Consider the following 17,033-nt stretch of genomic DNA (forward strand, 5'->3'; position numbering starts at 1 on the left):
GGTAACCTACTATTTTTTTATTTTTTATTTTTTTAACTTGGCCCATCCCCCACAAATCAACAACTTAAACTAGCAGTGGCCAAATGTTTGTGCTCAAGGGCCACATTCATTTTTTAAAACAAACAGATGGCCCAGGTCACTTGTAGAACAGGTAAAACACACACGCACGCACGAACACACACACACACACACACTTTGTGTAAAATGTGTCCAAGTTTGTTTTAATAATTTAAATTTGCAATCCATTTAATTAATTTTTTTAAATATATTTTTACTGATATATAGGGCTATAACTAACAATTATTTTAGTAATTTATACATATGGTGATTTTATTTTACTTTATTTCAAATTGATGTCGTGAATTGATTGGTTCAGTTAATTTTTGTTCCTTAACATGTCAGAAGATAGGCACAAATGTTGAGTGTTATTTTCCAAAGTAAAAGCAGAGGTTTGAAAATGTCTGACTTTGAACATAATTTGTCAGCTTTCATGGAGGACTACAAAAGTCTGGAAATATTTCCTTTAGAGAGGTTGAAATTCTGAGGATTTGGACAATTTTAAGTTAAACAAAATTGGACCTCAACTGATTTATTTCATTTTCTCATTAAATGAAATTTAAAAAATTGTAAAAAAAAAATAATGTAAATTATCAAAAGGCTATACTATACACTGCTTTAACTGTTCACATTTGTTTTAAGTCTAAAAACACATTTTTCATGAGTTCATAAATTGAATTTTTTTTTAATTTCGGAATTATATTTTTTCATCAAAAATATCTATTTAAATACAAAAAAAATGTTGAAGCGTGTCTGCTACGACATCCACGCTCGGACTAACAAAAAATGTTTTATATTCTGAAGCTTTTACTACTTTTGCTTTTGATTTGCACTCTGTCGAAGGTGCTGTCGTCACTTGTGGGGTTACAACTAGCAATGGACACATATTATTATTAGTCATTTTGACACAGAGCTGGCTAATGTTATGAATTAAAGGCTTGACGAGTTTCTTTAATTACTCAAAAGGAGAGTGGTTTAAAGCGCGCGTGCACCGCTTCCGCAAGCGAGCGACACGAGTACTATGGCATTGTGGGTCATGTAGTTTTTACGGGCGTAACCGCCATTGCTCGGCGCCCCCAACGGACTACACGCCCCACCCGCGCCTCCAACGAGGTCCCGTATGTCTATCGCGCCGGAAGAGAAGAAGCTCCTTTCCCCAGCCATCTTGTGGCTTCACCTAGCGAAGTGTTCGCACCAAACCTCGTAGAATCGGAGGAAAATCCTGCTGAAGGGGCGCCATCATGCCCGGACAAATGCAAGAAGGTTTTGGTATCGCCGTAACCAATCGGTACGACCAACTATTGGACGATGAATCGGACCCGTTTGAGCTGATGAAGCAGGCTCAGGCGGAGTCGAAGAAGAAAAAGGAGGCTGCCGCTCCTGGGGCCGCCAAGTCTGCAGCCCAAGCGGCCAAACAGCCCAAAAAGGAGTCCCAAAAAGACAGAAAGACTCCGCTGACTGACAAAAAGGCGGAGCCCCAGGCTCCCGTCCCGCTCAAGAAAGATGGTGAGCACGTTTTCTGCTTTTCGAGCCGGCTCCTTGTAGTACAAGCCGAGAGGATGTTGGGGCAAGCTAACACGACGAGCTAAATTGGAGCAAGGTGCATAAAGCTGCCGTGACGCGAAACCCGCGTGGCTGCTCGCTTTCGCTCTCGTCTTGGCCACCTTTATGGCACAGTGACAACCCGAATAAACATGGCTAATCTCGCCAAATAACACGGTGAATGACCAGTCAGAAGACCGTACTTTTGGCTCGAGGCCCTCAATGATGGTTAGGCCCTGTGTGAATGTGACGGTGGAATACCCGTTTATGGTCATATTTTACAACCAAATACACTGCGCGATAAAAACAATATAGTAGTCAAATTAGATTTATCGCCATGTTAAATGAAGCAAACTACGTGCAACGTGTGCGCATTGTCAACAGTCAATAAATAGGCGCGCACATGCTTCTCCCAAGCATCATCACTTCCTTGCTTTCCCACTAGCATGATGCTAATTGTTATTCCCAAGTAAACACACACAGAAAAGGTCCATTTAAAAAAAAAAAAGAAAAAAAAAAAAGGCCCAGTTGGATGTAAGTGCTTGCTCACAGTTGGCCATGATCAGCATGTGTTTGTACGAGTGTGGGGTCAAGTGATCTAGTTGCTGGAGAGATGATGAGACAGGTGCTCCCTGTGTGCTGCACCCAGCTGCTAGATGGTTCTATTTCGGTATACAAGGCGAGTGAAGCAATGTCTCGGCCATGTGTTGGGCTACGACACACACTACATTGCGGCCATGTGCCACGATCATGATGAGGATGGTGGTGGTAACACGGTGGAGCCACATGGTGTCCAAGACATTTATGTATATATGTATGCACAATATGAGCAACACTAAGCTCGCACACGGTGTGCGAGATGCTTTGCTCAAAGGCTTTGCTTAATGCAGGTTGGGCGGACAAGGGAGGTTCAAACCCGGGGCAGTCACAGCCCTCATTCCAAACCATTCATCCACTGCTGCCTCAGCTAATGATTGACACTGCTGTCAATCTAGTGGAGAATTACCCTCAATTGTCCAAACTCATGCCGCGGAAATGATAGTCAAGTGAATTAATCCAACCTGGGCTTGAAGCTTTGCTGTGATTTAAACCTTCCACTGTGCAGCAAGGGTGAGGGCTCTCTTTCTAATCAAGGATCATTTAAGTCTTATACGTTTCAGAAAAGAATCCTGTTGTGCACGTGGTTTAATCCACAGTATAATAAAACAGAGTAAAACTACTCAAACTTTGAATCTCTTTAATGGGGAGATTTGGGGAACCTTTTTCCTGTCCGACCATTTCAGTACACTAAATATGCATTTAAATTACATAACAGAAATTTAATTACAGTGACCTCAGGGTATTTGTAGTAGGTGGAGACTGAGTTCTGGCTCAGAAACCCCAATTTGCAAACTTAATTTGTTCTTGGACAGGGTTTGTAATTGAACATAATTTTCCCATAAGAAATAATGTAAACATGGACAATTGGTTCCAGCTTTGACAAAAGTCCCTATTTTAGTATGTTTTCACAATTTGAACACAAGATAAATAGGAATGTGACAAGAGTTGCAAAAAAAACCAAAAAACGCAAGTGTCAAAAGGCGGGGTCTGGTCGGAATGGCTACTTCAACCCTTGTATTGTATAATGCAGCAAGAAGTTTGAAAATCGGATAATGGGTTCCAGAGAAATGTAGTTTTTTGTGCTGGGAAAAATTGCCTTTTTTGGGAACGTTTTTGTGTGATATTGATTTAAGAAAATCACATAAAAAAAAGCCCTCAAATTAGATTAAAATTAGGCTTCAGACAATCAGGATTTTTGTAGCCGATCACCAATCAGCGAGTTAAAAAAAAAGATAACCGATCAGATCACAAGATGGAGCAATGTGTATTTAACTGACTTGTTCATTTACGGTATATACTTGTGTACTGTATACTGAGTATCTTCAAAATATTATCGTCAGGTCATGCATTCTAATCAGTCAGTTCAAACCAACATTACAACATGACAGAAATAATGGGTGCTAACTTACTGTAATTAAATTACTTTATTGTAATTAAATTACTTTATTGTAATTAAATTACTTTATTGTAATTTAATTAGTTCACACACAAACTTTAGAGCATGATTTGACAGAACGCCGGCATGTTTACATACAACCGTTAGTGCTAACACTATCTTGCTAGGCTACATAATGTTTTGTTGCCTGCTTGCGAACTGTATCGTATTAAAAGTATGTGAACATGTCTCAAGCAATCCTTGAACATTCGTCTACTCCCGAGCACCAGTGACCACCACCACGATTCATTTTGTCTGCTACTTGGGGAACCCTTTCTCCGATATGATGACAAGTTTCAGTTAAAAATATCCACCAATTGGTCGTATGGGCTGAACCTCCGAGGTGTCAACGTGTCAAAATACTGTGACGTTTGAAATAGAATCACTTGACCTAAAACTCGACTTTACGCAAGTGGAATAGCAGTGTAGGGACTAGAACAGGTCATGTATTTCATAAATCTTTTTTTATTGAGGATTTTGCATATTAAGTGCTTAGTCCATGAAAATTCCACAAAGATGGCGGTCACTTGTCATGTTGCTAATATAAAGTTATACAGTACCGTATATCGAACATGACAGGGGGTGACTGATAAAAAATCTCTGATAAACAAGTTCCTCCTCATTCAAATGCAGCTGCCCTGCTGACATGCACCCAGTGTCAAGAGTCACTCTGGTGTGTTCGCAGCAAGTTGGAAATCACAAATCACCCAACTTTAACAACAAAGTGTCTACAATTATGGAGAATAAAAAATAAAATCTACTTTACCTTGATGTCTTGGCTTGCCTTGCCTCCTCGTAAAATATAGTCTCAGAAATCTTATCACTCGTTAGGTGTTTTTCATTTTATCCAAACGAGCAATAGCTTTTGGACTTCGTCCAGAAGTTTCAAGTGATCCTTTGAATATACTTCACCCCCTTGGCTATGTCAGCAGCAACAAAAAAAATTTCCCACAATAGTGGCAACTGTGGACTTGTTTCTTCCCTACTGTGCTGTACTTGTGTGCAAGCTTTGCAATGCATCCGCCGTTGATATGCTCCTGTCTTTTTTAAGTCCACAGTGAGTCCCTCCCTCTTGCCAAGGTTGTCTGTTGTTGTTCTTGGACCCATATATTAAGCTAACAAAATGTGAAAATAAAGGAGAAACACTTAAAAGGCACACGACGACACACTAAGCAAAGTAGTGACCGACCACAACGCTGCAGTGGCTGAGAGTGATCCACTTCTCTACTGCCCGCCACAAAATGGATAAATGAAACGCACTTTGAAGGTAGAACATCGGGCAATATTTTTAGGTCAGGTCTTTGGTTCGTAAATGAAATAGTTTAAACATAGAGGTGTTCTTAAATCGGGGTTCTGAATAATTGACACCCCCCTAAAGGGTTTTTTTTGCCACAAGATAGCGGCAAAGCACGTAAGACAGATGATTAGAATGGGGTTAGAAGCCCGAACCAAATGAAAGTGCTCCATATAAACATCTCAATCAGAATAAACAGTCGGAATCCGACTGGAATGTCATTCGGTTTTACAGGGGTAGAATATTTCCTTTTGCCAAACCGATCAGAAGTAAATTTTCGCCATGTAATTGTGTTGGGCTGGGCTCTGTCTGCACATGCTCGGTCTCGCCATAAATGTGTGGTGAAGTCATAGTTAAAGGATGTAAATGTGGCGGCTTCCAACCAGAGCTTGTTTGCAATGAAGATCTTGTTTTTAACTACTTGTAAGTTGTTTTAATCAAGCTGTTGCTCTAATACAAGTGTAAACACAATTCCAACTACTACGCTAAATAGATGACTGACCTCCATCTTGATAAAAGACTTGACTTTTATGTTGATGTGTGCATGTCACACGGTTGTTTTGATTATATAGTGCACATGTACAGTGCCGTGAAGTATTTGTCCCCTTCTCAAATTCTTTTTTTGCATAGTTAACCCCACGTTAATATTTAAGATCAGCAAAAAAATGTAACTATTAGACAAAGATAACTCATGTAAACAAATAGTTTTTTAACGATTAATTATTAAGGGAAAAAAACTATTCAAGGCTACCTGGTCATGTGTGAAAAATCATTGTTAAATCATGAATTAACTGTGGCTGATAACATTTTTTGGAAAGCTGAATTCGTTTTCAATAACCACATCCAGCCTGATTACCTCCAGACCTTCTCAGTCAAGAAATCACTTAAGTAGAACCTGTCAGATAAAATGGCCAAAAGATCTCCAAAAAGCTGCAACAAAATGCCACGATCCAACGAAATTCAAGAACAGAGGAGAAATCAATTGACATATATCAGTCTGCAGAGGGTTACAAAGCCAGTTCTAAATCTTTAGGATTCCAGCAAACCACGGTGACACCCACATAAATGACGCCAAGAGCTGAGTGACATCTCGTCTAGGAGGTTACAAATGAACCCAATACAACATCTGAAGAATTGCAGGCCTCCTTTGCCTCAGTTAAGGATTGTGTTCATGACTCAACAACAAGGAAGAGACTTGGCAAAAATGGCACCCATGGCAGAGTTCCAGGGCCAAAATCACTACTGAAAAAAAAGAACATAAAGGCCTGCTTTCCCCCCCAAAAATACCCATCTGAATAATTCTTAACACTTAAAGGACAATATTCTATGGCCTGACGATACGAAAGTTGAACTTTTTGGGAGGTGTCTGTCTGGTTACATCAGCCAGAAATATAACAGCATTTCCGAAAACTGGTCAAACGTGGTGGTAGTGTGATGGTCTGTGGCTGCTTTTGTCCTTCATGCTGTTTTTTAATTTTTTTGCTGTGATTGATTGTAACCATAAATTCTGCTCTTTACTAGGGTTGGACATCGTTTGAATTTGACCGATTCTGGTTTAGATTCCTGTTCCTTAGTTCGATTTCGGTTCCAAACGACGCTCGATTCCGATTCTTTTAGGGGCTGGGTCAAAAAAGGTTGCATGGCTTATATAAAGGGTGTCCAAATTATGAACATCTATTTTCTTAGCAGCCTGCAGCAAAGACTAAAATGAACATTTGACTCAAGGTTCTTTATAAATAGGCTTTACACGGTCAGGGATTTTGGGGCTGATCACAGAGTTTAAAAAAACGATCACAAGATGGAGCGATGTGTCTATTTAAAAGGCCTGTTCATTGACTGTATATACTTGTGTACTTAATTGCTCTAAAAATTATATTCACAATAAATAATGCATCTTTGTTCATCTATTTATGCCGGTGAGGAATAGTGACAGCAAGAACAAATGAATGGTCTTCTATTAGATGGCAGGAAGTACATACAGTAATTAATGTATCCACGTTTTGCGACATTTTTGTTTGTTGGTGTGCCGTGAGATTTTTCAATTATAAAATATGTTTCCTTGGCTCCATAAAGGTTGGTAATCACTGCTCTAGTCAGATTGTGTATTCTAATCAGTCAGTTCAAACCAAAATTACAAAATGACAGAAATAATGGGTGCTAACTTACTGTAATAAAATTACTTCACCCACACCGAAACTTTAGCACATGATTCGACAGAACGGCGGCATGTTTACGTACAAAACCGTTAGTGCTAGCACTAGCTTGCTAGGCTACATAACGTTTTTGTTGCCTGCTTGCGAGCCGCATCGTATTAAAAATAAGTGAACATAACTCAAGCAAGCCTTAAACGAACATCATCTCCTGTCCTGAGCACCGGTGAGCACCAACCCACGTTTTTCCATTTTGTCCTTCTAATACAGTCGGTGCGAGCCACTCTTGTTGTCGTCGCCACACTAACGAGTGTATCCGGTCGCATTTGAGTTGACAAGATTGAAGCACAATGATCGTAAAAAACGGGATTCACTCACCCAGTTGACTGAGAGTTGACTTTACTGACAGCATTGTTAGTTTAACAATGCTATATATAGCTGCCCCTGTATTCTGTTTCATCATGTCAAATGGTTTATATGTGCAAGTTTTAACTTGACTTCTTGTTTTAAGCTTGTAGCCTTTTATTTTGAAGGGTACGCAGTGGAACTCAGCATTTTGGCACAAAAAGCAACTTCACGCGGCACCAGTGATTTTTATTTTTTTATTGATTTAAAAAAAAATATGATTTATTTATTTTTCTAATGGATGGTAACAAATGCTATAAAACACTGATACCTTTCCCTACCCACCGATCAGGCACAAGGTTAGTGTTTGTGATACTGTGAGACGTTTATGTGAATTTTGTCCCAATTCATTGTGAGGCATAATCCCCCCACCTCCCCCCAAAAATCGTAATAGCTTGCCTTTTGGGGGTTTTCGGTTGTGGAGATTCCATTCTATTTAGTAGTTTCTACATTTATAGTCGACAATGTGTCATCCCGTAGGCGTCGGCATGAGGAGAATGGGCCGCAAGCCGGAGGGCGAAGGCCCGAGACCCCAGGGCGCCCAGCAGGGAGAGGGACGCCCACCCGCAGACAGACGGCCGGTGGACAGGCGGCCACCCCGCCGCTTCGAGAGGCCCCCCGGCGAGCCTGGCGAGAAGCCAGAGGGAGGCGAATTCTCCGTGGAGAAGTGAGTTTTGAATCCTCATCGGACAACGCGACTAGACGAGCCGACAGTCCGTGATTGTTGTTGTTGCCGCCCTTCAGGCCTGTTGGCGACAGGCCGATGAGGGGTCGCGGTGGCGGCAGGGGCTTCCGCGGAGGCAGAGGGCGCGGCATGGGTCGCAGCGACGGCTTTGACTCAAGAGGAAAACGGGAATTTGACAGACACAGTGGCAGTGACCGATCGTAAGTACATTTCAACTTCTGCGCTCCAATAAAAGTCTTTCATGTGTAATCCCGGTCTCATGTAATTTATGTATTTGTATGGCTAGTTTTATTCCAGAGATTACTGGGCTTTGAGTTGGTCTTCATGTAAACCAATACTTCTCAACATCCATCCATCCATCCATTTTCTGAGCCGCTTCTCATCACTAGGGTCGTGGGCATGCTGGAGCCTATCCCAGCTATCATCGGGCAGGAGGCGGGGTACACCCTGAACTGGTTGCCAGCCAATCGCAGGGCACATACAAACAAACAACCATTCGCACTCACATTCACACCTACGGGCAATTTAGAGTTGTCAATTAACAGAGCATGCATGTTTTTGGGACGTGGGAGGAAACTGGAGTGCCCAGAGAAAACCCACGCAGGCACAGGAAGAACATGCAAACTCCACACTACTTCTAAACAATAGTGTTTCAATTCAATAAAGACTCCCACAACAGTACTTTAAATGTAAAATCCTTTCCAGGTGTTTTATTGACAAAATTGAAAACCAAAAATGATTGCCTTCTCTTATAAAATGAAAACAAGAGGTTGTTACCTTGTCTTTGAAAACAAAAATAAATATTAATTGGAAAAGCACAAATGTGGTTTGCGAGAGATGTTCTCAAACACAAAATACCATATATGTTGGACTTTTTAATAGAAATAATAATAACTTAGGCTGCTTATTAACAAATTTCCCTCAAAGGTTATCAGGGCTTAAAGGCAACTTGTTAGGGCACTTGCTCTAAAAATTTTGCTTGCCTGTGGCAAACTTCATCCTGCACAATTCAGTCAAGTGCACTCAAATCTTTGATATCTGTCACTGTTAGATTTTATCACAGTATTACTCTCATGGTATGCCAATTATTGCGGTATTGTCTGAAAGCTCACGGTATTGCAGGAAGATTGAAAACCCGGAGAATACCCACGCAGGCATGTGGAGAACATGCAAACTGCACACAGACGAGGCTGGATTTGAACCCGGGTCCTCAGAACTGTGAGGCAAATGTGCTAACTAGTTGGTTACCGTGCTGCTTGTAAAAAAGCAGTTAATTTGAAAGGTTCATGGGCGGCGTGGCGCAAGAGAGTAAGATTCGCCCCTGCAACCGGAGGCTCGTCGGTTCGTATCCCCCCCAATTTGGTGCAATGGCGATGGCCAAAGGATAGTTAAAATGCCCAAATAGCATTCTCGGTTCATTTTTAAGCATACTGAAAATTCTATAGCATATTTCGCAGAAGATGCAAATACCCATCCCTAATCATCTTTGTAGACAATCCTGTTGCCTGCCAGGTACTAACGTGCATGCTACAATGTTTGCCCTGTTGAGATGATGGCTAAAACAAAGTTTTTTTCCAGTGGTCTAAAAGGCGAAGAGAAGCGAGGTGGAAGTGGATCTCACAACTGGGGCACAGTAAAGGATGAACTCAAGTAAGTCCCCCGCTCCCAAATAAATTTGCATGATGAGCACGCGTCACACACGGACCAAAAATGTTAACCGATTTACTTGCAAGCCTGCAAATTTTACACTCAGAGCTCACAGCACAGTTTGTGAAGGAGAAGTTATGTGATGAAGGGAAAACAATGCCAAACTACATAATATCTTTATTGTGCTAACATGGGGACAAAGATGGTGGACCTAAAGACAGGAAGCATTATTGACTTCAAAGTTGTTCTCAAATTGATTTTCCCTTTCGGAATTATAGTAAACTGAATCAATATGTTCCAGCAATACTAATACCTTTTCACTGTTCAGGAAAAATTTGAAGTCATATTTAAACATTCTTGGAAAGGTTATACAGAGGAGTGGGAAGTCTGGTTGGCAGAGTGCTACTGCCACCGAGTTGTGTTTTATAGCTATTGCGGCAATTAATAGTTGCTCGTCCCTTTGTAGGAAGAAAATGAAAATGAAAACACTTGTTGGTTAATCCTTTATGTCAGGGACGTCCACACTTGACCACCGAGAAGTGCATGAAGGAACATCATATTACAAGAAACACATACAACATTGAAATCCATATTTTCCCAGAACATTTTGTCTGAGCTCCAAACTTGTTCAGCTTTTGTAATGTTTGAGTTTTTGGTTTGCTTTCTCCGGCACAGTGAACTCGACCAGTCAAATGTCACCGAGGAGAACACTGAAGGCGAGGAGCATCCACCTGCCGACTCTGAAAACAAGTAACTTGATCTTCTCCTTCACGCTAAAACTGCTTCAACCGCTATGGAGGGCACTCACGGTGCGATGCGCCTCTCGTGTTTTTGTTGAAGGGAGAATGAGGTGGAAGAGGTGAAGGAGGAAGGCCCCAAAGAGATGACCCTAGACGAGTGGAAGGCCATGCAGGACAAAGAGCGCGCCAAGGTGGAGTTCAACATCCGCAAGGCCAATGAGGGTGCGGACTGGAACAAAGGATTCGTGCTGCACAAATCCAAAGCCGCCGTGAGTTTTCGTGCAGTTCTGCCTTTTTAATGTCACAAGAACGAGTAAGCTTGTTCAAACACTCACCTGCACACTCGAATTTAGAGGAGGCGCTGAGTTAATGTTTGTAAAACAAACACATGACTGAACATTTTGTGAATTCTGGGGATCGTACTGGCAAACGCCTACTACAGAACTTGCCCAAATGAGCCCGAATTGGAAGCAGGTTTATTTTACAGATGGGCAATGCTAACCTGTCAAGCTTTTTTGCCTACGCCATCTAATTTGATTGGAGTACGGTGTCAAACTTTGAACACTTGAAGAAAATTGTACGCATCCTTGTGAAAATACGACCCACAAAAGTCACCCAGGCGGACCCCATATAAACAAACAACCATTTGCGCACCCATTCACACCCAAGGGCAATTTAGAGTCCTCAATCCACCTACCATGCATGTTTTTGAGATGTGGGAGGAAACTGGAGTGCCCGGAGAAAACCCACGCAGGCACGGGGAGAACATGCAAACTCCACACAGGCGTGGCTGGGATTTGTACCCCGGTCCTCAGAACTGTGAGGCAGATGTGCTAACCAGTCGCCCACTGTGCCGGCCAGTATCATTTTGTTCCCTTTAAACTTCGCCCAAATGCTGTCCGGGCTTTCAAGTATTGTATCAGCGATACTTGCTGTACAAGTCGTACATTTGGCTTTCTTAAATCTGGTGATATTAGAAGGTATTACTTGTACTGTACATGTCTTTGACGTTTTTGTGCGCCACAGGCTCCAAGAAGGGGGCTGACGTCACTCCTCATCATAGGATTAGGCCTGAGAGCAATTTTAATCCCCATAAAAACGGACACTAGATGGCAGCAGTGCCTCATACAATTTAGGGATTATTTACCTATATTCTCCTGCAAATTACAAAAAAAATGGAAAAAGGTACAAACAAACTTTTTTTTGAAAGATGGAACTCTAATCTTTTTTTGGGGTGGGTGCCATGTTTGTATAGCCATTGAACACACTATTCTGTGTGCCTTGAAAGATTGGCTGATGAAAAATGACTGGTACTGAGGGGGGGGGGTTATTTTGAAAAATGGCGGGAATTATCCATCATCCATTTTCTGAGCCGATTATCCTCACTAGGGTCGCCGGTGTGCTGGAGCCTATCCCAGCTATCATCGGGCAGGAGGCGGGGTACACCCTGAACTGGTTCCCAGCCAATCACAGGGCACATATAAACAAAAAATTCGCACTCACATTCACTCCATTAAATTACCAGGCATGTTTTTGGAATGTGGGAGGAAACCGGACTGCCCGGAGAAAACCCACGCAGGCACGGGGAGAACATGCAAACTCCACACAGGCGGGGCCGGGGATTGAACCCCAGTCCTCAGAACTGTGAGGCAGACGCTCTAACCAGTCGCCCACCGTGCCGCCCATACCATACATACTGTTGTACTTCCTGACAAAAAGAAACCCAACCGCAGAACAAGCGTGTTAAATGTTCTCATGAACACACTGTCCCAAGGCTTGATGCTTTTTTTTTTATTTATTTCTTTTTTTTTGTGACTATTTCAAATCATTTCAAGTTCTAATTTGGATCTTAAGGAAACCTTGTCTTGGAGGGACATTTCATAACATCTAACTGATTGCACCTTCCTCACTCTTGCAGGGTAAAAAGGATGAGCTGATAGATCCAGAGCCGTTTGAGCCTAAGGTGAGCTACGACATGTTCCAACAAAGCAATAGAAATACGCGAGTGATTTCTTGTGTCCCTCGTCTTTTAAGATGGAAGAAGAGCCCCACTTCCGCAAGCCGGCCAACGACATCACGTCCCAGCTGGAAATCAACTTCGGAGATTTAGGGCGCCCGGGCCGCGGACGCGGCGGGCCACGCGGTGGTGGCGGCGGGCGGGGCGGACGTGGCCGTGGCGGCCCACCCCCTGGTGAACGCGGTGGTGAAGCTCCCAGGACGACGCGTGGAGGTGGAGGAAGGCCAGAGAAGGTAAACCAAGTGCTGATACTTAGTGTTAATAGTATCTTCTTGTTGGTATCACGTTTTTAGTACAATATTCCTTTTGAAAGGCAGGCAGTTTGGATTAATGCTTTGAAAGACACATTACAGAGGTGCCAAATGTTAACGGAACGTCCGTATTTGTTACGGAAATCACTGAACGCTGGTTTTTCCAGATATTTGCGGGAGGGGCCTCCTTTCCTGGCTGCTTGCACGGGGGGGGGGGGGTGTTAAGCGGCGCGAAGCTAAATTGCTCTGAGTCCGCTGGGCTAAACACTATCGTTCCGCGGTGTGGATCCTCTCCTCTAAGTAACTAATCTTCGCGACCATGGCAGCAAATGCGTTGTGACAGCGAAGCATGACACGTGTGTACAATCAACATGTACATTATCTATCCATCCATCCATTGTCTTTCACTTATCCGTGGTCGAGAGTTTTTGCCTCAGCAACCACCAATAGCTGCATTCCGCTTTTTTCCGGTACCCATCATCTGCCTCAGGAGTCCCACAGGCCAAAAAGGCCCAATAGGACTCCTCCTTCAGCTTGACGGCATCCCTCACTGTTGGTGTCCACCAACGGGTCCACCAACCGACCACCTTACGGCCACAGCTCCGGTCGGCCGTCTCGGCAATAGAGGCGCGGAACATAGTCCACTCGTACTCGATGTCCCCCGCCACCCCCGAGACGTTCTGCCGGAGGTGGGAGTTGAAACTCATTCTGACTGGGGATTCTGCCAGACATTCCCAGTAGACCCTCACAATACGTTTGGGCCTGCCACGTCGGACCGGCATCTTCCCCCACCATTGGAGCCAACTCACCACCAGGTGGTGATCATTTGACAGCTTCGCCCCTCTCTTCACCCGAGTGTCAAAGACATGCAGCCGCAAGTCCGATGACACGACCACAAAGTCGATCATCGAACGGCGACTTAGGTTGTCCTGGTGCCAAGTGCACGTGTGGACACCCTTATGCTTGAACATGGTGTTTGCTATGGACAATCCATGGTGAGCATAGAAGTCTAATAGCAGAACACCACTCTGGTTCTGATCGGGAGTGGGGGGCGTTCCTCCCAATCACCCCCTTCCAGGTCTCACTGTCATTGCCCACGTGAGCATTGAAGTCCCCCAGCAGAACGATGGAGTCCCCAGCAGGAGCGCTCTCCAGCACCCCCTCTAAGGACTCCGACGATATCTAGTCTGAACTTCTCAACCTCACACACCAGCTCGGGCTCCTTCCCTGCCAGAGAGGTCACATTCCACGTCCCTAGAGCCAGTTTCTGTAGCCGGGTATCTGATCGCCATGGTCCCCGCCTTGGGCCACCGCCCAACTCACATAGCACTCGACCCCCATGGCCCCTCCCACAGGTGGTGAGCTCATGGGAAGAGGGACCCATGTTACCCTTTCAGGCTGTGCTCGGCCGGGCCCCATGGGTGCAGGCCCGGCCACCCGTCGTTGGCCTTCGAGCCCCACCTCCAGGCCTGGCTCCAGAGGGGCCCCCGGTGACCTGCGTCCGGGCAAGGGAAAACTTGATCCATTTAATGTTTTCTTCATACGGGTTTTGGTACATGTACATTAGTGTAAAAGAAAACTGGTTTTGGTACATGTACTATTACACATAAGCGCTCAAATTGATGTGGTAGTTATTGCTTTATTGAACCAGTTTAAATTTTTTTAAAGAACTGCCTAACAGCACTTTTAGCGTCCTTGCATTATTAGAGTTAAAGCTTTTGTTTTGAACATGGTGCTGTTATTTTCTTTTTGTGCAAGCTACTGCACATGGTAAATATTGCACCGAAGCTTGATTTGAAGAAAACCGGGAATCAAATAAAAATCGCAGAAAAATTGCAATTTGATTTTTTTCCTAAAATCATTCAACCCCATTTTGGTGAGGTCTCCTCAGTCCCTGCTGTTGGAGCGACGAGTACTACACCACACACTCTATTTATTAAAAACATGGACATTTGTTTTTTGGGGTGGAGGTGTTAAGAACATATTGGCATTTTCATTCATTTCAATGGGGAGAGTTGATTTGCGACAAGTGATTTGAGTTACGAGGGTGGTCAGGGAATAAATTCAACTTGAATCAAGGTGCCACCACAATTAAAATATTTTATTGAATGTTTTGATTATCGCGGCACGGTGGACGACTGGTTAGAGCGTCAGCCTCACAGTTCTGAGGACCCGGGTTCAATCCCCGGCCCCGCCTGTGTGGAGTTTGCATGTTCTCCCCGTGCCTGCGTGGGTTTTCTCCGGGCACTCCGGTTTCCTCCCACATCCCAAAAACATGCATTAATTGGAGACTCTAAATTGCCTGTAGGCATGACTGTGAGTGCGAATGGTTGTTTGTTTCTATGTGCTCTGCGATTGGCTGGATAGGCTCCAGCACGCCCGCGACCCTAGTGAGGAGAAGCGGCTCAGAAAATGGATGGATGGATGGATGGATGGGTTTTGATTATCCATAAATGTGTAGTTTTATACGCTTAGACATTCCGACTAGGCTTTATACGATCAGGATTTTTGGGGCCGATCACCAATCCGATCACAAGATGGTGGAACGTGTCTGTTTAAAAGACTGTTCATTTACTGTATATACTTGTGTACTTGCTCAAAAAAATATATTTACAATAAATAATGTATCTTTGTTCCTCTATTTATGCCAGTGAGGCATAGTGACAGACAGAACAAAGGAATGGTCTTCTATTAGATGGCAGGAAGTAAATGTATCCACTTTTTGTGACATTTTTGTTTGTTGGTGTACCGTGAGATTTTTCAATTGTAAAATATGTTCCTTGGCTCCATAAAGGTTGGTAATCACTGCTCTAGTCAGACCGTTTATTCTAATCAGTCAGGTCAAACCAACATTACATGACAGAAATAATGGGTGCAAACTTACTGTAATAATTGAGCGGATCGGCGAATTATGACAAAGCCGATCAGCATAAAATGCTAAATATCGGCCGATAGCGATCAGCCCGATCTAATCGGTGGAAAGTCTAATTTGGACTTATGTTTTAAAATGTTTTCCCTGTTTTCTAACCTGGTGTCTCCGCCCCCCTTTCCAGTCGACCACGTCGGTGCCCAATGTGGATGACCCCGAGGCCTTCCCGGCCCTGGCCTGAGAGCCTTGGCCACACTGGGGGAAAGGGGTGGGGCACAGGAAGCCCCCCCCCCCCCCCGCCGGCCCCTAAGCACCTCCACTACGAGGCTTGCATGTTCCTGGATCCTTCAGCTAAGTGAAACGACGGGAGGAGACTGTCATGAACTGTGACACTCGACGTCAGGACTGCGTTTTACCCAAGAAAAACAAAACAGATGGACAAAAAAAACAAATTAACAAAAAAAAAACACAAAAAAGAAAATGGACTTCTTGCTACTCGGTAGCTGCTTATTGGTAGAGGTTTTTTTTACTTGGAAACAACGTAGCAGGGATGCTTTCATACAGTATTTTTTTCAGAGGTTATGCTTTTGTCCATTGATAGAATCTTTTGTAATTGCTTTAAAAAAAATCCGCATTTGGAAAACAGTTCATCTTTTGCGTGGTGTGCGCCGCTGCCAGTTTGGCGGTGGGGTCGCCGTTCACGGCTGCACTCATTGAGATTTGTCTTTGTTCTGCTTCAGCACTGGGATATTGTTTTGTATTTTCTACACAGGAAGGTCGATGTTCTTAAGATCAGTGGCCTGTAAAACTATTTTCATAAATTCTTTTGAATTGATTGTATTTGACCACAGTGCAAACAGGACGTCTCTTTGACGACGAGGCTTGTTTTTGTATGGCAACATTAGGTCACTTTTGGGGGGAAAGGACCCCAAAAAGCAACCGATTACTAAATTAGCACTAATCATTAGGCTTATTTTGTCCAGTAGGTTCATTTGAAGCCATCTCATCAGCTTCATTTGAGGTTATGGGTTTTTTTTGGGGGGGAGGAGGGGTAGGAAGCGTCCCAAGCGTCTACAACTTGCTACTGTTTACACACTCCATTTCAGTCGGTCTCTGCAGTCTATCCTGTGCCGGCCAGTATGCTTTCCGTGGCCACTCCGGCCTGCACCACCGCCCGCATAATCACTCTGAAAGAAATAACAGTCGCCGTCCATTGTGTGGAACAACTGACGTGCTTCTGCAAATGTGTGAATTCCTGCCCTGCTATTGGAGACCTCTGTCGGTAAATAAAGATGGTCGGTAAATTATTTGCACTGTCCTTTTTTTTTGTTTTTTAAACCC

The 17,033-nt window shown here is 43.6% G+C and overlaps 1 protein-coding gene across 2 annotated transcripts; it reads left to right on the plus strand.

Annotated features, from left to right (window-relative positions):
• Positions 1–1,181: 1,181 nt before the first annotated feature.
• Positions 1,182–16,999, plus strand: serbp1a (SERPINE1 mRNA binding protein 1a). 2 transcript variants are annotated; one of them, XM_061778878.1, is made up of 9 exons: positions 1,182–1,563; positions 7,964–8,150; positions 8,228–8,368; positions 9,747–9,818; positions 10,491–10,565; positions 10,653–10,824; positions 12,474–12,518; positions 12,590–12,805; positions 15,877–16,999. In XM_061778878.1, exons 1-9 carry the CDS (start codon positions 1,299–1,301, stop codon positions 15,931–15,933), a joined length of 1,230 nt encoding a protein of 409 aa, XP_061634862.1. In that variant the 5' UTR covers positions 1,182–1,298; the 3' UTR covers positions 15,934–16,999. The 2 variants fall into 2 exon arrangements, with proteins under 2 accessions (XP_061634862.1, XP_061634863.1); XM_061778879.1 differs by having other exon boundaries at positions 1,183–1,563; positions 10,656–10,824.
• The last annotated feature ends 34 nt before the right edge of the window (positions 17,000–17,033 follow it).

The sequence above is a fragment of the Phyllopteryx taeniolatus genome, chromosome 7 (genome assembly GCF_024500385.1).
Source record: "Phyllopteryx taeniolatus isolate TA_2022b chromosome 7, UOR_Ptae_1.2, whole genome shotgun sequence".
Lineage (NCBI taxonomy): Eukaryota > Metazoa > Chordata > Actinopteri > Syngnathiformes > Syngnathidae > Phyllopteryx > Phyllopteryx taeniolatus.

Bases quoted from the DNA above. Each gene is read 5' to 3' on its own strand.
- serbp1a (XM_061778878.1), top strand. From the start codon at position 1,299: ATGCCCGGACAAATGCAAGAAGGTTTTGGTATCGCCGTAACCAATCGG. The intron at 8,369-9,746 runs GTAAGTACATTT...GTTTTTTTCCAG, and splicing joins CACAGTGGCAGTGACCGATC to TGGTCTAAAAGGCGAAGAGA. The intron at 10,566-10,652 runs GTAACTTGATCT...GTGTTTTTGTTG, and splicing joins CCTGCCGACTCTGAAAACAA to AAGGGAGAATGAGGTGGAAG.